This window comes from Palaemon carinicauda, chromosome 35 (assembly GCF_036898095.1).
Source record: "Palaemon carinicauda isolate YSFRI2023 chromosome 35, ASM3689809v2, whole genome shotgun sequence".
Taxonomy (NCBI): Eukaryota; Metazoa; Arthropoda; class Malacostraca; order Decapoda; family Palaemonidae; genus Palaemon; species Palaemon carinicauda.
In genome coordinates, this window is record NC_090759.1 from 8,687,283 (window position 1) to 8,713,133 (window position 25,851).

At 42.3% G+C, this 25,851-nt stretch overlaps 1 protein-coding gene across 1 annotated transcript in view; it reads right to left on the reverse strand.

Moving 5' to 3' along the window:
• The window catches only part of Rtf1 (RNA polymerase-associated protein Rtf1), a 229,053-nt gene that overhangs the window by 94,227 nt on the left and 108,975 nt on the right, over positions 1 to 25,851 (reverse strand). Inside the window, exon 8 of the mRNA XM_068358690.1 lies at positions 4,151 to 4,340. Coding sequence (XP_068214791.1) covers positions 4,151 to 4,340 — 190 coding nt within the window. The remainder of the gene's footprint in view (positions 1 to 4,150; positions 4,341 to 25,851) is intronic.

Below are 25,851 nucleotides of genomic sequence, written 5' to 3' on the forward strand. Positions count from 1 at the left end.
TCGTGGACGTTCTCCGAGGGCTTGGCTGGCTCTGGTCTAATCCTTGAGCATGACTTCGGTAAAGTCTTGGAGTCCTTCGACTCCCTCCTGGGAGGGATGCAGGACTCCAACAGTGATGGTGGGAGGCTCTTCTCCACCCCTACCCGAGAAGACTTCCCTGCGCGAGGTGGGGTTTTCCACATTGGTGCGATGGGGGAACGCCTCACCTCGCATGACTCCCTTGAGGATGGGAAATCTTCGTCCGAAGGGGAAGGAGTGGAAGTCGGGGGGGGGGGGGGAGGCCTTCCTCAAAGACTTCCAAGGAGTCAGCTTCGCCCTTGGAGAAGTTACCACGTCAGCTACTCCTCTCTTCCTCTTCAGGGGAGTCGAAGCTGCCACTGATTTGTGACCCAGCTCAGAGAGAACAGGCTTAAAAGCCTGCATGACCGCTCTGACTAGGGACCCAAACCAGGGCTGCTGACTGACAGCTGCGCTGTCAGACACTCCCTCTGGAGGGAAGGGGATCGTTTGATCCCTAGAAGGAGTTACCAAAGTAGGGTCTGTCTGAAAGGAAGGAGAAAAGTCCCTGGACCTATCCAGAATCCTCCCTCCCTCCGGCGAGCGCGCTGTTCTGCGCTTGGGGGGGGGGATGATGATGATGACAACCTGGCTGCGCAGCGTCCTGCAGCCTCGCGCGTGGGATCGCGCTGGCGCGATAGAATTTAGCCTGGGCCGCGTGCGGGCGCGCGAGGGTGCGCTGGCGAGCGATGGCACGCAGGCGAGGGCGAGCGATGGTGCACAGGGGCACGTTCCGGAAATTGCACAGGGGGCGCAGCAGGCTGGATGAGCGCTCGAGCACGCAAAGGAGATTGTTCGCGCTCGCGTGGGCGCGCAGGATCTCGAAGAGCCCGTGAGGGAGATAACGTTGGGCGCGCGTGCGCAGGAGATATATCCCTTGCGCACGGGCGCACATGAGAGCACACATCTGGTAGTATAGGTGGACGCGCAGGTGAAGGATGGCGATCAGGCGGGGTCCGATGGCGCGTTGGCGATTGATGGCGCGTTGGCGATTGAAGGCGCATTGGAGAGCGCTGGCGAGCAGGGGAAGAGGTTATCTTCCCCTTTGCGCCCAGATCAGAAGATCGTGGGCGCACAGGAGATTGTTGGCGCGCAGGCGAGCGCTGGCGTGCAGGAAAGCGCTGGCGCGTAGGCGAGCGCTGGTGCGCAGGAGACCGGGGGCACGCATCAGGATAAGGGCGCGCAGTAGCGCGCTGACGAACAGGTGAGCGTTGGCGCGCATGTGAACGCTGGCGCGCAGGTGAGCGCTGGCGCGCAGGTGAGCGCTGGCGCGCTATAACAGCGGGTGGAATGTCAGCGTGTCCTTTGCCAGGACGACCTTCCACCGAAGGAGATCGCGAACGATCTGCGGAGAGGTCCAAGGATGTAGCTGGTAGAGTCGGCGAACGACGGCGAGGTTCCTCTGCGGTGGACTGCGGAGATGATGAACCGAAGAGGCACCTCCTAACACCCTTGTGAGGTGAAGGAAGGCCTATACGGCGAAGAGGTAGGCGGGCTTTACGCCTTATACGCACTCTGCGGGCCGTGGGGTCAGCAGGCTGACCATCAGCAGTCCTCCGAATAGGAGTCTGTGAGTGAACTCCCCCGAGGGGGAGAATCACCGGCAGGAGAGACCGTTAGACTTAGTTCCTCCCTCGAAAGATGTTCGGAGGGGGGAACTAAGCCTTCAGCTACATCAGCAACATCAGGAGCAGAGGTTTGATACAACTCATCGGAAACCTCTGCCACAACAACTTCGACGGTAGACAGAGGATCAACCTCTGCTAAAGTCGGCGATTGTTTGACAGCTGCCCCCAACCTGATCATGTCAAACAAGGCCTCCTTGGAGGGCGAACCCTCAAGCCCCAAGGAAGCCCAAAGCTGCAACAAATCATTATTAGTAACATTTGCATTTAAATCCTCCCCCGGGGGAGGAGGAGGAGCTGCCTCGCTATGGGAGGCAACTCCCTCTCCCAAACCCCGAGATCGGTCAACAGAATGGCTCATCATTTCAGCTACGCCGAAAGTAATTACCCATATTAAATAGCGTGGTTTTTATTTCAGTTACAGAACAAACACTGCAAATCATCCTACCTAAAGATCAGTTGATGTACCATTAACCTAATGAGCTCAGAGGAACACTAGTTTCATCTCAGCTATCAAGGATTTAGGCCTTTATAAGAGTTGCTTTGAATGTACAGACATATGAAACCTCAATCCTTGGTTATTTACTTCAAAGAATGTGCAATTAATTGGTTTGCCTAAAAGTCCCAGTTACCAAAAGAAAGACCAACTCCTGCATTAGCTATTATTACTTCAAATGACTACCATGTGCTCTTACCCCAACAAATGGACATCAATTTGATTAATACCTATGAATTTGAAAACAAATAACTTTTTTTTTCTTCTCACCACACATCTTTAATGTTGAAAGGATTCTTATATTTTTCTTTATGGACAACTACAGTATGAATGGCTTGTGAGAAAGTCCTTAATGTTCAAGTCCTATAAAGTAACATACCAAGATCACTGAATAGTTTAACTAGATCAGCTCTGCAAATATTGTGGCAAACCACAAGTCCCCCCCCCCTTTATTTTTCATATAATTCATAATTCCATCCTCACATCATGCTTCCACAATCCACTGATATCACACCTTCTTACGTGTTTCAAGAGACTACCAATTCTCTGAGATGTAAAGCCTCAAATCTCATTTTGCCAATTCCTAAAAACCCCTTCTGTAATATAAGGTCTCTACACCCATATTCCATTCCTTCTTCATTTATTCTTTGTGCAAAGCAGTCTGGTGTACTGTTTTGGGAAAGGTGTACCTCTGCAAAGGCGATGGATATCTTTGTTAATAATGATAATCCTTGGGAGGAAGGCAAAAGCATCCCAATATCTTATCCTCACAGACTATGAATAGCTGATAAAATACAGACAATGAAAATTCAGGAAATAATAAGGTCTGCATTTACGAATTCAGTGATGCAAACCACCAACTCATCGAGGCCTAGAACTACTTCTACAACCTAACTCAAAGGCCCCACCATAAAAGGTGTGACACTTCCAAGAAGATATATAGATGGATTGCCTGCCAATTACTTGTCTGTATTGAAGAAAAACTATCTAGAGTAAGCATATTGTTGAAATGCCCATCAGCTGTTGACCCTTAGTCAAATAGGGAAAAACATAATTATTAACTAATCAGGGTATAACAAATATAAATTCACATTAGGTTCTAGAAGTCTAGTCATGAAAATGTCCCAAATCAGAGGATTTAAATACAGGCAATAACAGCAGATAAGTTTACTACTATCCCCTTCCATTTTTTTACTTAAATATCTTAAAATATATTCTTTTTATTTTATATTATAAATATTTCCTGTCCTTGGCTAAAGGATATTTTACTTGAAAACTATGCAACAATTTGAGGTTACACTTAAAAGTAAAATTATTATCTCAAATCAAAATATTTGAATCCAGAACATCTAGTGATTAAACTTACAGTGAAAATATAGGCTCCACGAAAAGTATTGAAACCAATGTAGTCTTTAAAAACCAACAATGAATTTCAGGTAAAAGTTAAAAAATACCAAGCATTCCAGTTACACCACACATTTGATTGCTGTGAAATCTTCATCTCACTTCATATGCAATGCATTTTAGCCTTTTACTTCTTTTTTAAATAAACACATTCCAATTTACTCCTCAGACGAGTCAAAATTTCTGAAACTTACCCATATACTTAGGGAAAGTTTTTTCTACAGAATGATTAGCTCAGTGGTCCAGCTACACTACCATCTTTCATTATCTAAATGCAACAGCGAGTTAAAAGTGCTAAACTCCCATATATCTAAACAAAAAAAAAAGGAACACTTGGTATCAAGGAGGAGGAGACACCAACAATCAAAACCCTCTTGGACCTTCCAAATGATAACTGGTAGCTTATGATGCTAGAAAGCAACCATAAGTATTGTAAAGCACTTTTTTTCCAGAATACTTTAAATCACCTGACCTTTGGAAGTACAAGAAGCACTACTACCATATGCAAATCCCAGATACTATATGAATGTACAATCTCATAAAAAGAGTAAAACAGTACTACACTTACCCTATACACTGATCTTCCTTGATGAACACCTATGCCTACTCGGACAAAACAGCCGATAACAGTTTTTCCAAAAATTGGCAGGTGAACGAAGCGTTCTAACTTATGTCGAGACAAGCGTACTTTTTCAAGATCTTCTCTGCATGAAACAAATTTGGGTCCTTCATCTCGCGAACGATAACTGTCATTAGATCTGCAAACAATTATAAAATAAGGTCTCATCATGCAACAGTTCATACAAAAGTAACTATCCAAACTCAACTTCTGAATAAGTAAATATCAAAAATGAAATCATGTCCTAATAAAATGCTCTTTGAATTCAAGTTAGTGATTAAACTGTTCAACAAAAGTGCATGCAGAATTCTTTAGAGAATCAATCCACACTCGGAATTCCTCACTACAGTCCACAATTCCTGAAGCCCTTTCGACGACCTGTCACAGTAGTTTATAATATACAGTACTGAAAGAGGACTATCAAATTAAAAACTTCATATCAAGCCAGCTAGAGTCAGTTCTTTATGGCATAAAAAGGATGCATACCCTATTGTAACATTGTGAACAATTCAAAAGATCCTGCTGTACTCTTAAAACCACAAAAAAGGAAAACATTAATAATCTAAATTAGTACACTTCATTTGCATGCATAGAATAGAATCAAATTTATTAAAGAAAATCTCACGAGGACAAGTCTCAATGAAAATGAAGCGAAACAAAAATCACAAAATGTTAAATGCCTACAGAAATGTAGAATGAAATCAAAGGCCCAAACCTAGCCCCTCCAGGAAAAACAAAATAATGGGACCTAGCTTAACTTTGAAAAAGGCAATTATCTAAAACAATGATAAATCTAAATTGGATTTTATCTGAATATATTTGATGGGCTATACTTCATACTGTAAGATATATTCTTTAAACAATGAAAGCCAGCAAAATATATCATAACATTATACCAAAGCAAAATACTAGTACTCCATATAAAAGAAAAATTAGAGAACATACTACAATTCTTTATATTAACTATTGTATACAACAGTTTCCAATAACTATCGATGCTTATAAAATTTTGAATAAAGTCTGAATTTAACAAACTACAATTTATAAATGCATTTTCTTTATTTCTATATTTCACTATAGCATTTTCAACAAAAGTACATTTACTGAAACATCACCAAAACAATGACAAATTCGGTGATAATTTGTATTTTTTCATTAACTAATACAAACCTGGAGTTATTTATGTGGATCATCTTTCAGCAGCAGCTGGAGATACCTATTAGACTTTAATGCGAGGTGGCAACAGTGCATAACCGCTTGAGCGGGTAAGCTGGGGGTGGCTAGGGTGTACCCAGCCACCTCTATATATACTCTCACAGCAGTGAGACGTCACTTTTTATTGCAGGCAGGACTTCTGGGGGACAGGTGATGGCGGGTCAATTTATATAAATAACTCCAGGTTTACATTATTTAAGGAAAAATACAAATTATCGCTGAATTTGTCATTTGTTCCCATACTAACAAACCTTCCGTTATTTACTGTATGTGGATGGAAGTCCTAGATCTGGCCTTACAAGTGACCCAGTTTTACCTAGTACAGTATATGACTGTGGTCTAGGGAAAACTTTGACACCACGCTGAAATATACAAAGTGTGTATACCTGCGGCCTGTGCAATGCAGTGTAATAGAGTCGTTAATCTATATGAACGCCTTCGAGTTTACATAGGAAAACAAGACGTATCCCAAAGCTCCCTCGCAGAAAGCAATGGAGGACGTGCACAGTATAACAATTTTATAACTTATACTAGGCTACACAAGGGAAGTGATAATTACCTGCAGGGGTTGAAGCCAGCTTGCAGATTGACCCATGGTGCTGTACCCCAAGGGAGGGGAAGATGATGAAAGGAAAGCCAGACATTCTTCTTATTCATCCCAGTCTTAACCTAGGTAACCAATGCCCTCAACCAACTGCTACTTGTCCATCAAGGAGCCTGAGATATCTAAAGCCACTTGTTGAGCACACACCACAGGACCGATAGTGAATGTATCGAGTCTCCTGTGAGTCACGTCTTTGAAGTAAAAGGCTGTGAAGGTGGTGTAACTTCCACACGCCCGCTTGGAGAACTTGCAACACGGAAAAGTTCTGCTTGAATGCCAGGGAAATACTGATTCCCCTGACATCATGGGCTCTAGGTCGACAAGCCTGAGGAGGATCAGGAACCAGGCTCTTTCGAATGCAGAAGGAAACCGTGTTTTTGGTGATCCTCCTCTTTACCTAAACTAACAAACAGAGGTGTTAGTCTGGGCCGTGTTGCTGCAGTGCGTTTAAGATAGTATCTCAAACTCCTCACTGGACATAATAACAACTGATCTAGGTCATTAGTTTCAGAACGAAGACTCGCAATCTGAAAGGGCCCAAATCTATGGTACAGTACCCAAGGATTTTGAGTCTTGGCAATAAACTAAGGGACGAAGTGGAGTGTCACTTTCCCCCATCCCTTTGATAAAGCGATGTCATACGAGAGGCCCTGAAATGTGCTGACTCTCTTTGCCAAGGCTAAAGCGAGCAGGAACGAAGTCTTCAAAGCGATATTTCGGTCAGTTTGATGGCGCAATGATTCGTAAGGAGGTCCTTTCAATGATCTCAAGACGCGACCCACGTTTCAAGGAGGAGGCCTAATCTCTGGCTGAGGGCAAGTGATCTCATAACTCCGTAAGTAAGAGTTAAGAAATCCCCAATGAAAAGGAAATATCTACTCCTTTCAGCTTAAAGGCAAAGCTTAAGGCTGAGTGATAGCCTTTCACCACCGAGACTGAAAGGAGTTTTTCCTCTCGAAGGTATACCAGGAACTCCGCTATTATTGGAATAGTGGCATCGAGTGGAGAGATATTCCTTCCACGAACTTACACAAGTATCCAGACATTCGCTCCGCAACTTGCCATGAAAAGCCCTTCTGAGAGAGGAGATGCTGGATAGTCTCCCCACGTGAAGACGAAGCAACTGCAAGCTCTAGTGGAAGATGTTCGAGTGTGGTTGTCTGAGTAGATCTCGTTGTGGAGGGAGTTCTCTCAGTATATCTAATAGAAGTTGCAGGAGGTCTGGTAACCACTCTGCATGATGCCATAGTGGAGCTACAAGGGTCATCATTAGATCTTTAGACGCTCTGGTTTTATTGAGCAGTCTTCTCATCAGACAAAACTGGGGAAAGGCACACACGTCAATGTTGTCCCACCATTGTTGGAATGCATCTTCCCATAGAGCCCAAGAATCCGGGACAGGAGAACAGTACAGCGGAAGCTTGCTGTTCAGAGATATTGCGAACAGGTCTACGGTTGGGGAACCCCAAAAAGTCAGGACTTTGTTGGCTATCTGACGATTCAAAGACCATTTGGAGCCTACTATTCGAAGCACTCTGCTCAGATTGTTCGAGAGCACATTCTTCTTGCCAGGAATGAATCAAGCTGATAGAGATACCGAATGTTCTTCTGACCATCTGGGGATCTTTACTGCAAGATGGCATAAAGGCTGCAAAAAGGTACAGCCCTGGTTTGTTTATGTAAGTCACTACTGTGGTGTTGTCGCTCATCAACACCACCAAGTGACCTGCCAGCAACTATTGGAACTGATGAAGAGCTAGGTAAGCTGCTCACATCTCTAGAAGATTTATGTGCTGGTACCTTTCTGACTCTGCCCAAAGGCCAGAGATTGCATGGTGCAGCAGGTGAGCCCCTACATTTCTTTTGATGCATCTGTGAAGAGCATCAAATCCGGAGGGGGAACGATTAGATTCTGGCCCCGTCAAAGGTTTTCGTCTACCATCCACCAACTCAAATCCGTCACCTGACCCTGAGTTATAGGAACTCGGGTGTCCGGTGGGTCGGAGTGTTGGTTCAACATGGATTACGGCTGCCACTGCAGGGATCTTATCTTAAGGTGGCCGTTTGGAACAAGACGGATGAGAGGTTAGATGGCCTCACTGACTTAACCAACGAGAGGCTGGAAGAACTTCTTTCCTGAGGAAGCGAACGGTCACTTCGTTCAGTCTGTGTACTCTTTCGTCGAATGGGAAGACTTTCTCTAGGACAGTGTCTATGATCATACTGAGGTATACCAGTCTCTGTGAAGGTTGCAGTAATGACTTCTCGAGATTTATCAGAACCCCCAGGTTCAGACAAAACTCAAGAAGCACGTCTCGGTGACGAAGAAGGGTGGTCTCCGAGTCTGCTAGGATCAGCCAGTTGTCCAGATCTCTGAAAAGATGGATGCCATTCTCTGAGCCCAAGGCGAACACTCTGGTGAATAACTGAGGAGCTGCCACGAGACCGAAGCATAGAACCTTGAACTGGTATGTGTTTTCCTTGTGTATGAATCTCAGATACTTCCTTGAAGACAGATGGATTGGGATCTGGAACTATGCGCCCTTCAGATACAGTGTGTACATGAAGTCCCTTGGACGAACAAATTGGATGACTGTCTGCCGTCTCCATTCTTAACTGAGTCTGTTGAACAAACTTGTTCAGACAGGAGAGATCGATGACTGGTCTCCAGCCTCCAGTTGTCCTTTTCACCAGGGAAATTTGACTGTAGAAGCCTGGGGACCCTTCTATGACCTCTTGGAGAGCCCCCTTCTGCAGCATGGTCTGGACTTCGGCCCTGAGGGCCAGTTCCTTGGCGGATCCCTTCGCATAGAAGCTTAGACGTACTGGATCCTCAGTCAGAGGAGGGAGAGATTGAGTGAACAGGACATGATACCCTACACCGATCACTTCGACCGTCTAGGGATCTGCCCCATAAAGCTGCCACCTCTGGCAGCTGTGCTGGAGGATGCCTTCTTTCCTCTGAAGGACTCAGACCCCTTCTGTTCTTTGGACGGAAAGGGCCGCTTTGACACCTTAGAAGAAAGTTGCCTGGTGAGTAGATGATGCTTGCTGAGGCCATGAATACTGGGAAAGTCTACCATAGGCCCTATGGAGGGGAGATTCGTTGAACGATTTCCTCCATTGCTCAGCAGCCCTAACTATCTCTTCTGGAACAAAGATTGATGAACCCTCGAGGGTGGAATTCCTCAACCGAGAGACCTCCACTTTCCGCACCTGTTTGTGGAACCTACCTAAGACAGTATCACTTCTCTTGAGGATGGCATTCGCCCATAGGTTGACGACATGGTGCAATAGGACTTAAGAGTCCAGGTACCTCACAACAGGAAAGACTCCATAGTCTTTTGAAAGATCGTGGGAGCGAACCATGAAGCCTAAGGATCCCATTCGTAGATCAAGCCACAAAGCAGCCTGCATGGCGTACTTCATGCCTCTAAGTTCAGGAGTTCAACTGCCGAGAGGGAGGCCTTCAGAGAAGAGAGGGTATGAGTTGGAACACCCTTCGTTAGGGACTCTACTGAAGGGTCGAGGGTCATGATGGAATGTGGTTCCCCTTCAATCTCATAATACTTCCTTTGTAAAACAAAAGGAAATGGAAGGGACCGAGACGAGGAACCTGCCCTCAAGAAACTAGAAGTTCCAGCTATCTGAGCGATAGCTTTCCTTTTGGCGGCTGTCAAATCCTTGGACCAGGGCAGAGCTGCACTAAATCTGGAAGACTTCTGGGTCTAGAATATCTCATCAAGAATTAAATCCTTCCCTTCCTGGATGGTGGAACCAGGAGTGGACAGCCTGTTGATGGCCCTCATACAGACAAGGACCTGCCAAAAGGTATGTTCCGACTCACGTCTCTCCTGTTCGGAGTGATAGTTCGGACTGGCCGCCTATTGAAGATTCTCATCTACTGAGTCTAGTGGGTAGTCCACCTCCAAGCTCACATCCGGAGCCTGGGATAGGTCAGGGTCGTCAACAGTACCACTAGGGGGACCTACCACAGGCAACCATCTCTGTGCCTTAGCCAATCTGGCTCCATGCTGAAGAAGGCACAGCAGCTCCTCCTTCAAAGGGGGTCCTGAAATCCCTAAGGACGACCACACCTGCAGCAGATCTGAAAGGGAGAATGGCTCGCCAGCGGCTGGAGGAGAAGTTACTCCTCTAAGGGAAGCAACAACCCCCCAATACCCTACGGTTGTTAAGGAGTTAATCGATCTGCGCTCCTACTTGATCGTCCCTCGTAAGAACGCAAGCGAGAAGGAGCTTCTGAGAGAGATTTGGGGGTGCGAGAAGAACGCACTCTACCCGTCCCTGAGGGAGAACGGTCGCGCTTCATCGTCGTCTTCCTACGCCGCCCAAATTTCACCCATTGGGAGGCAGATCACTCCCTACACTGCACTCTACTGAGCCAAAAGAAAAAGTGACGTCTCTCTCTGCTGTGAAAGTATATATAGAGGCGGCTCGGTAACCCCCAGCCTACCCGCTCAAGCGGTTAAGCAGGATTGCCAGCTCCGATTATAGTCTAATGGCTACCTCCAGCCACCGCTGAAAGATAATCCACATAAATAACGGAAGGTTTGTTAGTATGGGAACAAGTTGATTTTTAATTAAAATTCATAGCTTTAGAATGTTATTTACTTTGGCCTAAAACATCCCCAGAATAATCTTCTCCCAAAAAGAAGAGGAACAATTGTGCCAATACCCTAATACCCAGTAGAACAATGGAACATTAACAATGATGTCAGCAGCATGGTTGAACACCTTGACTACAGTTAAAAGTTTGATTAGGGTCGAGTGAACAGAAAAATAGTTCACTATACCATCACACACAATAGCTCCAGTAGAATTGCAAAGAAAAAAATGCTTCCATCCATATGAAGTGTAGGCTCATCCAGACGGAACCACGAAATGAGAGATGGTCAAACGGTCAGCTGAACAGCTGACAGACTCATGTCCTTCACAGCTACCTCTTAACTTTTCATACAGTAAAACAGCTGACTTTTCCTTAAGATACCCCGGGGGAAGTGTAATTTAAATTTGCATTTTGCAAATAAATAGATATAGAAATGTTTCAAGATAAAAGCTTAGATAATTAAATATACTTATATAAAGTGTTAGATATGCATGGTGAAACCCCCAAAAATACAAAATATATAACTTCTTGGAAACTAGCAACATAACAAATGAAGGACTATCCTTAGGAGCTTGGACGTCCTTACTTGAACCTTGAAATATTTAAAATTAAAAGTTGCATTTCAAACAAAAATCATCAACATCATCGAAGTCTGGGAAAATATAAGTACTAATAAAACAGATTCCCTATGCATATAAAAAATACCCAAGATTTTCTTTTAATAATGTATTTGAAAAAAAATCCAAGATGTGGCCCTTCAGAATACCTGGAGAAACATTTGTAAATTACCTATTTTACAATATGGCTCATGGTCTTTTTATTTTTTGTACTATAATGGCACAACCTGTAATTTTGAGAAAAATTTATAAAAATGAGAGAGAGAGAGAGAGAGAGAGAGAGAGAGAGAGAGAGAGAGAGAGAGAGAGAGAGAGAGAGAGAGAGAGAGAGATTAGTACAATATTTCACTAACAGAGTGCTTTTTTTCTGTAACTGCAAGAATACTCAAAATCAAGATTTACAAACAATAATGAGAGGTTTGATGCAGTTAATATAGGAAAGTCTTTTGAAGAAAACTACAATACTTTCCATACTTCTAAATTTATGGGAAATCAATCAAGAATATTCTGAAGTTAACAAAAACAGAACTGTGTGCAGAGTAAGTTCAATGGGTGTTTGAGGCACATGCGAGAGGGAAAGAGGTTTTTCACACACACACAAACACACTGTTACACTGCCTTGTGTACTGAGCAAAACAGTTTTGCTTTTTCCAGAATACTACCTGCTAACTTTGAATTTCTTGGGAGAAACATCACTGTCACTGGAATCACTAAAAGACGAAGAAGAAGATACAGAAGAGGAGGAGGAAGTAGAGGGCAGAATCTTTGAATCTAGCACCTTTTTGGAGGATACTTGGTCCACTCTTTTTGAGCTAATCTTATTGGAGGTTCCACCATGCTTCACCTTGGCAGACTCGCCAACACTACAACCAATAATGACCAAGAATGTTTTACATATTGTGCACGTGTGAAGATTATGTCAAACTGAAAACTGAGGGGGCCAAAAAAAAGTTATAGTAACACAAAACATTAAATTATCAAATTCTACACTGAACTATTATTTACCTGCATGGTCTTTAATCTTTTTTAAATATTACCCGTTAAAGCAACTAAATAAGGCCAGATGGTCACGTAAACAAATTAATATAGAAAAAAATGACAATGAAACTTAGATGATCATGAATGATAAACAGATTATACCTTAGCAAAAAATAAATTTATTATTTGTAGTGTTCAAAAGGAATTCTGTATGGCAAATCATGTTTCTTCATAGTGCAGAATTTTACTTAACATTCATTTTGGTAAAAGAACAAACATGAAAACTAAAGGAAGTAAACTGTTACCATTAATGCAAGTCAAGTACTGAACAATTATTGCATTAAGTAGTTTAATTATCTTTTATTCTAAAGCCTGTATATTCTGCTTGATGTGTTCTACCACCATAGAGTACAAATATTTACCAGTACTTGCTTAAATAATCAAAAACATATAGTTCTGGATTGAATTTAGTTTTTTCACTTTGGATACTTATAGGTGACAACAAAATCTACTCAATGATTAAACTGTATTGATGAAATTAAATATGAAGAAATTTGCCTAATTCACATCCTATCCTTGAAGGCAGTCATGCAATACCAACAAGCCACTAAACCCAACATTAAATAACATCGAGAGATTAGTGACTCTAAGATCACTCAATTCACAAACTTTGTTCTTGCAGTAAATTTCCAAGAAAGCAAGCATACCGCATTGTTTTGGAATTCACTTTATCTATAGGATTATCAATTACACAATATGTCAAAATCCTTATTCTACAGTACTTTGGTAGCCATCCTCTTATGAAATCCCTTGACCACACAAGGTTTTACCTAGTTTTGCTCTTAGCAACCATATGTTGGGCACTTAAGAGACACATAGAAGTTGCGTATCTCAAAGTTTCTGCACTAAAGTCACAAAGTTCAAATATGAGAATTTCGTAAATTTTGTAATGCTTAAAAATACATACTCTTTGCTATTATACATTTAATAGTTTAAAAAAAATATTACTTTTACAAAAGCTATGAGTTGTTTTAAGAAATCCTAGATACTGTACTGAAAATGATACCTTTCCACTTGAGCCTTCAGAATTTTATCAAAGGTTGGGCAACAGGTTAGGTGCAATTCCTTTCGCTTGCAAGACTCATGTCCTTAAAGATTCTACTCTTAAGAAAGCACAACCAAAACAAGATATGAACAAGGGGAAACTACAACAGGAGATAATACATACTTATCAATAAAAAAATGATCAGAGCTAAATAGCATCTTCTAACTCTACCATGTGGGTAAAGAGTCAATGAACAGTTACAAAAGCTATCTAGTTAAGTGAGAGTGAAAAGTGTAGTATGCTTCGGTTGCCAGATGTGTTCAGAAAGGAAAGAATGGGCAGGGAGTATACCAAAATAAATACAATAGTTGTACCTAAAGAAAAATCCAACATCAAAATGTATGACCAGTCCTTAAAAGATCCTACAGAATAACTCTAGTGATAGTAAAGTATCCCAATAAGTGGCTGGTGCCTTTACCAACCAATTACTACTTGAGTGTTTCAAAAAAATCCCCTTGACCACTCCTGGGAATCATGTTTCTTCCCTCTGCCAGTTGAGCATATTTCAGTAGGAAGTTTGCAAATGTGACCTATTTGCTAAATAATCTACTGATGTCCTGTCATGCCTATAATAAAATACTGTTGTCATCTCTCTCTTTCTAGCCCATGCTAATCTCAGTGCTTTGGCATTTCAAGAAAAAAACGAAGCCATTTTTTGACAATATTCTATTCATCTATGGAGGTAAATTGATAAACTTCCAAAAGGATACCATCTTCACTGAAATCGTGAAGGTGTTTCTATCAGTACCTAAGCAAATGTAAAGAAAATAATAAGATCTCGCATATAGAGAGAGGAGAGTTTATCTCTACAGCAGGAGATACACAGTCTACAAAACAAATATACTCTAGATGCTTCACAACAAACCTATTACAATACTTATAACTAGTCCACTTTGTAACATAAACGAGAGGATCACCAAGTCTTGCACAGCCAACAAACATCAAGTATTAGTTCACCTACACTGGTGATGACTGTTGTCTAGGTATCTCCAAAATTCTAATTTTATTACCTTTTTATTTTCAAATTACTTGATATTTATTAAATTTCACGACAATGCAATAGCTGAATTTGGCTCAATTGCCTGATATTCAAGGTATTGTTCTTTTTGTTTGTGCCGAGAAGAAAACTACTAGTATTTTTATGCTTTAAGCATATACTTAAGAGTTAGGTTTGATTTTCTTCCATTTCTTGGATACAGAATACTCCTCATTAGACTGCGATCAATTATCTTCTAACTCTAGGCTTCATTTTTTCACTACTAACCATCTCATTAGAGCATCAAGTTCAGACTTTTTTACTTTGTCACTTGAGAGGAGGTTCTGCTGACTTAAGTGACAGTAAACAGTTTTCTCAAAACTAGTTAATAAATACCAAGAATGGTCATAGAAGGTGTATTATTATTATTATTATTATTACTATCCAAGTTACAACCCTAGTTGGAAAAGCAAGATGCTATAAGCCCAGGGGCTCCAACAGGGAAAAATAGCCCAGTGAGGAAAGGAAATAAGGAAATAAATAAATGAAGAGAACAAATTAACAATAAATCATTCTGAAATAAGTAACAACGTCAAAACAGACATGTCATATATAAACTATTAACAACATCAAAAACAAATATATCATAAATAAACTATAAAAAGACTCATGTCCGCCTGGTCAACAAAAAAGCATTTGCTCCAACTTTGAACTTTTGAAGTTCTACTGATTCAACCACCCGATTAGGAAGATCATTCCACAACTTGGTAACCGCTGGAATAAAACTTCTAGAGTACTGCGTAGTATTGAGCCTTGTGATGGAGAAGGCCTGGCTATTAGAATCAACTGCCTGCCTAGTATTACGAACAGGATAGAATTGTCCTGGGAGATCTGAATATAAAGGATGGTCAGAGTTATGAAAAATCTTATGCAACATGCATAATGAACTAATTGAACGATGGTGCCAGAGATTAATATCTAGGTCAGGAATAAGAAATTTAATAGACCGTAAGTTTCTGTCCAACAAATTGAGATGAGAATCAGCAGCTGAAGACCAGACAGGAGAACAATACTCAAAACAAGGTAGAATGAAAGAATTAAAACACTTCTTCAGAATAGATTGATCACCGAAAATCTTGAAAGACTTTCTCAATAAGCCTATTTTTTGTGCAATTGAAGAAGACACAGACCTTATATGTTTCTCAAAAGTAAATTTACTGTCGAGAATCACACCTAAAATTTTGAAAGAGTCATACATATTTAAAGAAACATTATCAATACTGAGATCCGGATGTTGAGGAGCCACCGTCCTTGACCTACTTACAATCATACTTTGAGTTTTGTTAGGATTCAACTTCATACCCCATAATTTGCACCATGCACTAATTCTAGCTAAATCTCTATTAAGGGATTCACCAACCCTAGATCTACATTCAGGGGATGGAATTGATGCAAAGAGAGTAGCATCATCTGCATATGCAACAAGCTTGTTTTCTAGGCCAAACCACATGTCATGTGTATATAGTATGAAAAGTAATGGGCCAAGAACACTACCCTGTGGAACACCGGATATCACATTCCTATAATCACTATGGTGCCCATCAACAACTCCTCTTTGAGATCTATTACTTAAAAAATCAATAATAATGCTAAGAAACGACCCACCCACTCCCAACTGTTTTAGTTTGAAAACAAGGGCCTCATGATTAACACGGTCAAAGGCAGCACTAAAATCAAGGCCAATCATACGAACTTCCCGACCACAATCAAGGGATTTCTGTACAGCATTGGAGATTGTAAGAAGGGCATCACATGCTCCAAGGCCTTTACGAAAACCAAATTGCAAACTAGGGAGTAGATGATTACCTTCAGCAAACCTATTAAGACGTTTTGCCAGAAGACGTTCAAAAACTTTAGATAATATGGGAGTTATGGAAATTGGGCGGTAATCAGTGGGACTTGAGCTATCACAAACACATTTACATAGAGGAGTAACATTACCAATTCTCCAACTAGTGCTAAAAGCTCCTCTTCTTGCTAACTTGCGCAAAATAACAGATAACTTTGGAGCTAAGAAATCTGCTGTCATTATAAAAAACAAAGGAAAAATACCATTTGGGTCTACACCTCCATAAGCATCAAGGTCCACCAACAGAGCTTTAATCTCACGTGATCGAAAAGCTAAACTAGTTAGTTTAGCCTCAGGAAAACAGGAATGAGGAAGTTCAAGTTTTTTATTACTCTGTTTACTGTCAAAAACATCAGCCAAAAGGGTTGCCTTTTCCTTTGGACAGTGAGTGACTGAGCCATCTGGTTTAAGTAAAGGAGGAACTGTTGCATCAACACCAAAGAGTGCAGATTTAAGGGTAGACCACCATTTATGTTCCTGAGTTGTACCAGAAAGTGTTTCTTTTATGGTTAAATTGTACTCCTTTTCAGTTGAGGCATAAACTCTCTGAGCAAAAGCTCGAAGCTGAGTATAGTTGTTCCAGGTTAAATCTGATCTGTTACCCGTCCAAAGATGATAGGCCTCCTCTTGCATAGTTAATAGATTACTGGTAACCAATTAAAAGCAAATCGGCCCTTTGCCCTTTTACAACCTCATACCTTACCTGGTATCTGGGGGACCTTATCATTGCCCTATTACAGTAATTCGCCAGTATTCAGAGAACCACGATTACGTAAAGGAACTCCTGACTTCTCGTCATTGGGATGTGTCCGGAAGTAACAATAACTACTTTTCCATAACACATTCAAATTATCTAAAGGCTTGAAAGAAATGACTGAGGTTAGACTTTCAACCTCTCTACATTAGAACTTAACCTTGAAGCCAACTTGATTTCATACAATGAATGTGAAAGTACCAAAATATTCATAAAAATAACTTTAGTCTAGAGGATGCAACAGTAAACGACTTAAAAGACTCACACCTGCTAAATATTATGGCAACAGTGAGGTAGATAATCTGCCTGCTTCAGGAGGGACTCTGTTCAAAGTATATTTCTGAGAATAAATAACCTTTATGTAATAATTATGAGTAGGTTGAATCTTTGGGATCTTCACAGTACTAAGTTCTTCCTAACCATCTCTGCTATTTTCCACAGCTTATAGATCAAGAAGTATACATACTGACACATAGCTGCTTAAGACCTTGGAAATAACCCCAGGCATAAGCATCATTATTAGCAATTCCTTTTCAACAGAGATTGAAGTGTAATTATAATAGTAGGCAGTAGGTTGGCCAAGGCACCAGCCACCCATTGAAATACTACTGCTAGAGAGTTATTGGGTCCTTTGATTGTGCATTGAGTACGGTACTGCATTAGACCCCTCTTTCTGGTTACGGCTTATTTTTCTTTTGCCTACATATACAAAAAATAGTCTGGACAATTCTTTACCCATTCTCCTGTGTCCCCACACTCTTGACAGCACTGAGATTAGCAAATAATTCTTTTTCACAGAAGAGATTAACTACTTCACTATAATTATTCAATAGCTACTTTCTCTTGGTAAGGGTAGAAGAAACTCTTCAGCTATGGTAAGCAGCTCTTCTAAGATGAGACTCCAAAATGAAACACATGTTCTCTAATCGTGGGTAGTACCATAGTCTCTACACCAAGGTCTTTCACTGTGTTGAGGGTACACTTGGGCACACTATCCTGCCTTATTTTCTTTTCTTTCTCATTTTTTCGGAATTGGTATGTTGGGCAGGCTTAATAGAAGGGTCATGGTTGCCTGGTGGTTTATCAGGAGGATGTTTTTTCCTTTTTTTTTTTTTTTTTTTTTTTTTTCAAAACCATCTTTACTGTCCTCCCTTCAGTTGAAGTGACTATCCTGTATGTATTTAACCTTACAAGGTGTAACAGTTCTGCCATGTTGTCAGTTTTTCTGACTTTTTACCTATATACTAGGGGTTTTATCAATCACTTTATTTGTCTTTCCAAACACATTTTTTGTTATCATTGTTAATCTATTCTTCAAGTATGATGCATCTTTTTAATCCCTTTATGGGGGTCGGCCGGCTAATAAAGTTTTTTTACGGACAGGACTTTGACATTCATACCATTTATTAAGGTGACTTAGGAGATCTAACTGCATAAGATTTTTGCCTGACCTTTATTTTCGGTTTTGCGACGCCAGGCCGATTTATCCTGAAAATTGTGTTTTTCAAATTCTATCTCCTCCCTCGATAATAAATATATAGACCAGGGATTACTACCATATATAGACCTGATATAGACCGCCAAAAAATTATTTTTTTTTCTAAGTCATTTTTTGGCTAGATGAATTTTTTCAGTATAGTAAAAAACAAACCCTAAAAATCAGGGGGGAGGGAAAAATAGGAAACAAAAATTGGAAAAAAGGGCAATATTTGATTATTTTATAATGTCTCAAGTTATATACCAAATTTCAATACTATATCTTTGAAACTGAGGGAGAAGATAGAATTTGAAGGTCAATAAATATAGTTTTGAGATACAGACGTTTAAAGTTTTTCTTTGTATTTTTACAAAGACAATATTAATAAATCATGATTATTATGAATTTTATGTTACTTTTTGGATATTGATAAAAAAAAAAAAAATTATTCATGATAATTTAACCACAAATGAAGATCCCTTTGCTCACTACCTTGCTTCTTTAGGCGAGATAGTCATTTCATCATCATCTCTCCTTCACTAACTGCACTAATATCACCCATATTACCCACTTCTGAACTCTTACAACAAATTTTCTTCTTCCTTATGTTAGCAAACTGTTAAAATTGTCTTTTCCTCTTTGGCAAGATGAAATTCTTGCCAAAACCCAGAAAAGCAGACATAAAAGTGAGTGAATATCAGATGTCAAACTCAAACGAGTTCTCTCTTTGAGGTTTGTGCTACCACTGAAGGCCGAAGGTAGTATTTACCGTGTAATACTTCATCTTGTGACTCATGGAATCTATACAGATGCCATTGTTCACAATTTGATTTATATTAAAATGCAATAATTATCAAAATTTACGATAACAGAAGAAATACTGCATTTTCTTGATGGGATCAAGGTTTTTGGTTTATTGAGTTACTTTTACTAATTACCCTGTAACTATGAAAGCAAGAGGAATTTTGACAAATTATGGAGTTTTAATGATAAAACAAAGTTTTATGAATACTTACCTGGCAGTTATATATATATAGCTTAGTCTCTGATGTTCGGCAGAATTTTTTAACAACCCTTACAGGGTGGTACTTGGAATCATTCTGTTAGGGCTAAAGGCTTTCAAAGACTCAGTGTCAGGGAAGATAGTGGAGGTCAACTCGGACAACACCACGGCTCTAGCTTACATCAGGAAGCAAGGGGGAACTCACTCTCTGTCTCTGTTCGAAACAGCAAGGGAGCTCCTTCTATGGTCGAAGGAAAACAAGATAGAACTGTTAACAAGATTCGTACAGGGACAGAGGAATGTAAGAGCAGACATGCTCAGCAGGAAGGGCAAGTTCTTCCCACAGAATGGACCCTCAACCAGCAGGTCTGTCAGAGTCTCTGGATGTTATGGGAGAGACCTTTAATTGCCGGACAAGGAGGCAATAGCGGTAGACACCTTTTTGATGGATTGGACAGGGATGGACACATATGCGTTCCCCCCGTTCAAGATCATCAATCTGGTAGTCAGGAAATTCGCTCTTCTCGAATCAGGACGAATGATCCTGGTAGCTCCATTCTGGCCAACAAGAGAATGGTTCACGGAAGTGGTGGACATGTTGGTGGACTTCCCAAGAAGCCTTCCTCCAAGTCCAAAGTTTCTCAAACAACCCCACTTCGAGAGGTATCATCAAAACCCCCTCGCTCTCAAACTGACTGCCTTCAGACTATCGAGAAGCTTGTCAGAGCAAGAGGGATTTTCTGCGCAAGCTGCAAAAGCTATCGCCAGAGCGAGGAGGGTCTCTTCACAAAGGGTCTACCAATCTAAGTGGGAAACTTTTAGAGGTTGGTGTAGGCAGCACAAAGTTTCCTCAACCACTACCTCTGAGTCAAATTGCGGATTTTTTGTTATCCCACAGACAGGATGCTAAACTGGCCGTATCCCCGATTAAAGGGTATAGGAGTATGCTCTCAGCTGTCTGTAGCCATAGAGGCTTAGATTTGTCTCAGAATAAAGACTTGCAAGACCTCGTGAAGTCTTTTGAGACAACTAAACAGGCTCAGTTAATGCCCCCATCTTGGAACCTGGATGTGGTTCCGAAGTTTCTATGCACCAAGAAGTTCGAACCCAACTCGCAAGCTTCTCTTAGAGATGCTACGAAGAAAACTCTCTTTCAGATGGCTCTGGCCACAGCTAAAAGGGTCAGCGAGGTGCATGCTATTGAGAAACAAGTGTGCTTCAATCAGAATGGAGCGGTATGTGCTTTAAGGATTGACTTCCTCGCCAAGAACGAGAACCCATCAAAACCGTGGCCGAGGACTTTTGAGGTCCCTAACCTCACTAATCTAGTGGGTTAAGAGCAGGAGAGGCTCCTCTGTCCAGTTACAGCCCTTAGAGCTTATTTGTCTCACACTAAGAATGTTAGAGGCGCATCTAACTCCTTATGGTGCTCAGTGAAAGATCTGCAAAAACACCTTTCAAAGAATGCTTTGTCATTTTTCCTGAGGGAGACTATAAGAGAAGCTCACCTCTTGTGTGAGGAAGAGCACTTCGGCCTTTTGAAAGTACGGGCTCATGAAGTGAGAGCTATTGCTACTTTGCTGGCATATCGTAAGAATATGTCAGTTAGGCGAATTATGGATGCAACGTTCTGGAGAAGCAACTCTGTGTTCGCCTCTCATTACCTCAGAGAGGTAAGAGTGGATTATGAAAGGTGTTACACCTTGGACCCATACGTAGCTACAGCTTCTGCATTAGGCAAAGGAGTTACTACCTTCCCTCAACCTTAGCTTTTGTATACCTGTGTGTGGGTTGGTGTTTCTACGGTTGTCTGAGGACGTCGACTTGTGGTACAGTACCCTCAGTCTAGATAGATAGTTTATATCAATTCTGCAAGGTTAGGTGGTTAGTTTTAGTAAGGTTGCAGTTTTTAATATTAGGGGCGAAGGTATTGTCTGGTAAAGTTGTTGGTCTCACCCCGTTGACAGACTCGATTGAGTTGTTTTCAGCATGACAGGTCCACTCCTGGCTGACACTCCTAAGGGAAAGCGACTTAAGAGGCAGGAACTTTTGAAGTCAGCTACCTTAACAGGTAAGGAATCAAGGTGTTTTTCCTCCTACAACTTTTTGCTGTTTCCCCAACGATGTTTACTGTCTGTCACCCTCCTCTAAATGTGTGAATCAGCTATATATATATATAACTGCCAGGTAAGGTCTATTCATAAAAATGGAGTTTTTTATGATAAAACAAAGTTTTATGAATACTTACGTGGCAGTTATATATATATTTTAAGGCCAACCCACCTCCCCTCAGGAGACAGGTCGGGCAAAGATGATCTGAGCTTTTCTGTTGATGTGCCATCCGGTCTGACTCTTTTCCCAAGAGCCTGAGACCTCCTTGCTTCCTAGTGTTGCTCCCCATCCTGACTCCGACGCATCTGAGAACAACACTAGGTCTGGGTTCTTCTTGTACAGGGAGATCCCTTCTCCTAACAAAGCTGGATCCAGCCACCAAATCAGATGATCCTTGACTTCTGCTGGAATGAGGAAGGAAAAGGAGTCTTCCTGTTCCACACCTTTGATAGGAAGTGTTGAAGAGGTCTGAGGTGCAGTCTCCCCAAAGAGACAAACTGTTCGAGCGAGGAGAGAGTTCCAAGTAAACTCATCCAATCCCTCGCTGAGCACCTCTGTCTCTTCAAGACTTCTCGGACCTTCTCGAGGCACTTGGTCTGCCTCTCCTGGGAGGGAGAAGCCCGAAAATGAACTGAATTCAGAACTATCCCCAAATAAAGAATAGTCTGATTCGGCTTGGTCTGAGATTTCTCCCTGTTGATGACGAGACCCAGTTCTTGAGCCATCATGAAAGTCTTTTGTAGGTCCTCCAGACATTTTTCTTTTGACCGTGATCGAACCAACCAGTCATCCAGATAAAAGGATACCCTTATCCCCTCTTGATGAAGCCAGCCTGCCACGTTCGCCATTACCCTGGTGAAGACTTGAAGAGCAGTGCTGAGACCGAACCAAAGTGCCTTGAACTGGAAGCACTTGCCCTGGATCATAAATCTCAGGTATTTCCTTGAAGTCGGATGGATGGGGACGTGAAAATAAGCGTCCAGTAAATCGAGAGACACCATCCAGTCCCCTGGACGTACTGCTGCCAGCACAGACTGAGTCGACTCCATGGTAAATTTCGTTTTTTCCACGAAGACGTTCAGCGAGCTGACATCCAGAACGGGTCTCCATCCACCCGAGTTCTTGGGTACCAGAAACAGGCGATTGTAGAAGCCTGGGGAGGATAGCTCCAGAACTGGTTCTATCGCTCCCTTGTCCAGCATCTGGTCGACCAGATCCAGAAGGGCCTTTTGTTTCACTGCATCTGCGTACTGAGCCACTAAGGCTAGAGGAGTATTTGAAAGAGGATGCTTCTTCAAAAGGGACCTTGTATCCTTCCTTGATGACCAAGAGGGACCAGGTGTCCGCCCCTCTTTTCTTTCAAGCCTGCCAAAAAAGTGACAGTCTTGCACCTATCGTTGTCTGGAGGATTTGCACTTCATTTCTTGGAGCGGGATCTAAACGAACCTCTATTCGTCCTTCCTCCCGTCTCCTGCCTTCTTCCTCTGAAGTCTGATCTCGAAGGAGCCCTACCTCGAAAGGGCTGTTGGAATTTTCTCTCCTCTCTCTTCAGAGACAAAGGAGTGACTGGCAAAGGTTTACGAGCCGAGCGCGATAAGAGGTCTTGAGTGGCCTTTTTATTATTATCATTATTACTATCCAAGCTACAACCCTAGTTGGAAAAACAAGATGCTATAAGCCCAGGGGCTCCAACAGGGAAAAATAGCCCAGTGAGGAAAGGAAATAAGGAAATAAATAAAGAGAGAGTGTAATATCTCTGACAAGGGACTCAGGAAACAGATGTTGTGAAAGGGGGGCGTAAAGGAGTTCAGACTTCTGTGCAACAGTCACAGATCTTGAAGCAAACAAACATAACAGGGCCCTCTTCTTCAAAACTCCTGCCGAAAAAATGGAAGCCAACTCATTAGATCCATCCCTAAGAGCTTTATCCATGCATGACATGATACTCGTCAGGTTTTGTGTTCTGTTTTCCTGGCCAGAGTCCATAGAGACCAGTCCAAAACACTAAAAACTTCAAACGCTCTGAAAATCCCTTTGACAAGGTGATCAAGCTCAGACATTGACCACATAACCTACCGAGTTAAGGGCATGCCTTCTAGCAGAGTCCACAATACCAGAGAAGTCACCCTGGGAGGAGGCAGGAACTCCCAGACCCAGAGGTTCTCCAGTCTCGTACCACATGCCCGCCTTCGAAGCACGTCAAGCTGGTGGAAAAGAGGTGGTGGTCTTAACTGCTTGTTTACGCTCCTTCATCCATTTGTCCACTTTAGTGAGAGCCTTCTTAGCAGAAATAGAGAGCTTCATCTTGATGAAGGCCGACTGTTTCTTGGCCTTCTTCCTGCTAAACTGTGATTGAGGAGAACGAGTGGCAGAAGGTTGAAACTCCTCCCCATACAGCTCAAGAAGGGAGCGAGAGAGAACCTTGTAATCGAAAGCCGCGTCCGCAGGCTTGTCTTCATCCTCCAAGACATCATCAGATCCTGTCCCACCTCTACTACAGCTTTCGTTCGGGTAGAAGGTTCACCTGAATCCGAAAGAGGAAAATCGTAGGATGCGTCCTGTAGAAGAGGGCTGCAAGCAGCCTGACACCAAGAACCACTTGCGTCCTGGCGCTGAGCGCTGGTATCGTCCTGGCGCCGAACGCTAGAAGAATCCTTGAGGCGGTAGGCGGATGCGTCCTGGCGCCGAGAGTAGGAAGCGTCCTTGCGCCGAGAGCTGCAATCGTCCTGGCGCCGAGAGCAAGAGACGGAATCGTCCTGGCGCTGAGAGCGAGAGACGGAATCGTCCTGACGTCGAGTATCGCCAGTCCAGGAGGCGAGCAGATAAGGAAGAAGCGCGGTACCATGCCTTTGACAAATCGCGCAGAGGTTCCCTTGGAGAGGAACTCCGTTCCCTCTTAGAAGCTGATTTCTTGACAGGTAAAGAGTCATCCTTACGCCTGTGCGACTGGGAGGGAGGGTGGCTTAAAGCTTGAACTAAAGAGAAAAGTTGCTCTTGCATAACCGTCATAAACGATTTAGAGACTGCTGCTGGATCCTGCGGTTCCGAAGGAGAAGGCTATTGAGTAGCGATGGTAGAAGGAGGATCTTTCGCTGGTCTTTCTTGACTTTCGTCCTTTTCACAGGAACGGTATCCAAATCATCCTCCTAAGGACAAGGTTCGTGGCTATTAGAACCGGAAGAGTGAGAACGAGACTGTTCAGTTCGGTTCCACCTCCTCTTAGTCGGTCTCGAAGCCTCATACTGCCATTTGTGTCTGGGAAAGGGGTTCGGGGAAGACACCATCACATCCGACACACCTTTTCCGTGGCGGTCAAGAGCAGCCTGGGAAAATGCAACAGGACTGTCTGAGGCGACGGCTGACCGAGGATACGTACCTCTCACCCCCTTCCGGACGTCGACGTACCTTCTCCCTTGGTCCTGGGAGCTTGGTAGAGGTCTAGACCTAGGGTAATGACAGGTTCGATCAGTCGCCACCTCCACTGCACTTTCACAAGCACTAAAATCACTCTCACTCTTACCTTTTAAGGCTGCAAGTTGATCTTTAATACCCTTCAACTCGGCCACCATCCTGGCGTACCAAGGGTCATTCGCAAATACAGATCCTGTAGAAGGGGCAGGATTTACTACCTCAGGGGAAGGATCAACTTCCAAAGAAGAATTAATTAAAGGTTCAATGGAAATATCTAAACTTGGTTCACTAGTAGACTTAGATTTAGATCTAGAAGCTCTCCTTACTTTATCTAGCTCTAATTTGGGCACATAGCGCTTCATAGCTAACCAATCTTTCTCTCTCAAAATCTCACATTCTTTGCACCTATTATCCAGTGCACAATCAAAATCCCTGCAACCCAAACAAACCGTGTGAGGGTCTACTGAAACTTTCAGTAACCTCACCTTGCATTCCTCATTCACACACACACGAAAATGAAGTTTCTCACTGTATTAAACAAATAAAAAATATCAGAATAAACAGAAACACGATTGCCAAATCCTCAAATCAATGTACTTCCCCAAAAATAAGTCCGGTACAGCGACACAGGGAAAGCGAAACGAAAAAATTTAATGACGGACCAACGATGTTGTCGATCCGGCCGGCATAGATGATCTGAGGAACAGAAAACGGGAATGATTCCAAGTACCACCCTGTAAGGGTTGTTAACCACCTAACCGCACAACCACCACACGGCGGTTGCCTCGATTTTTGAAAAATTCTGCCGAACGTCAGAGACTATGCTATATATATATATATATAAAACTGCCAGGTAAGTTCT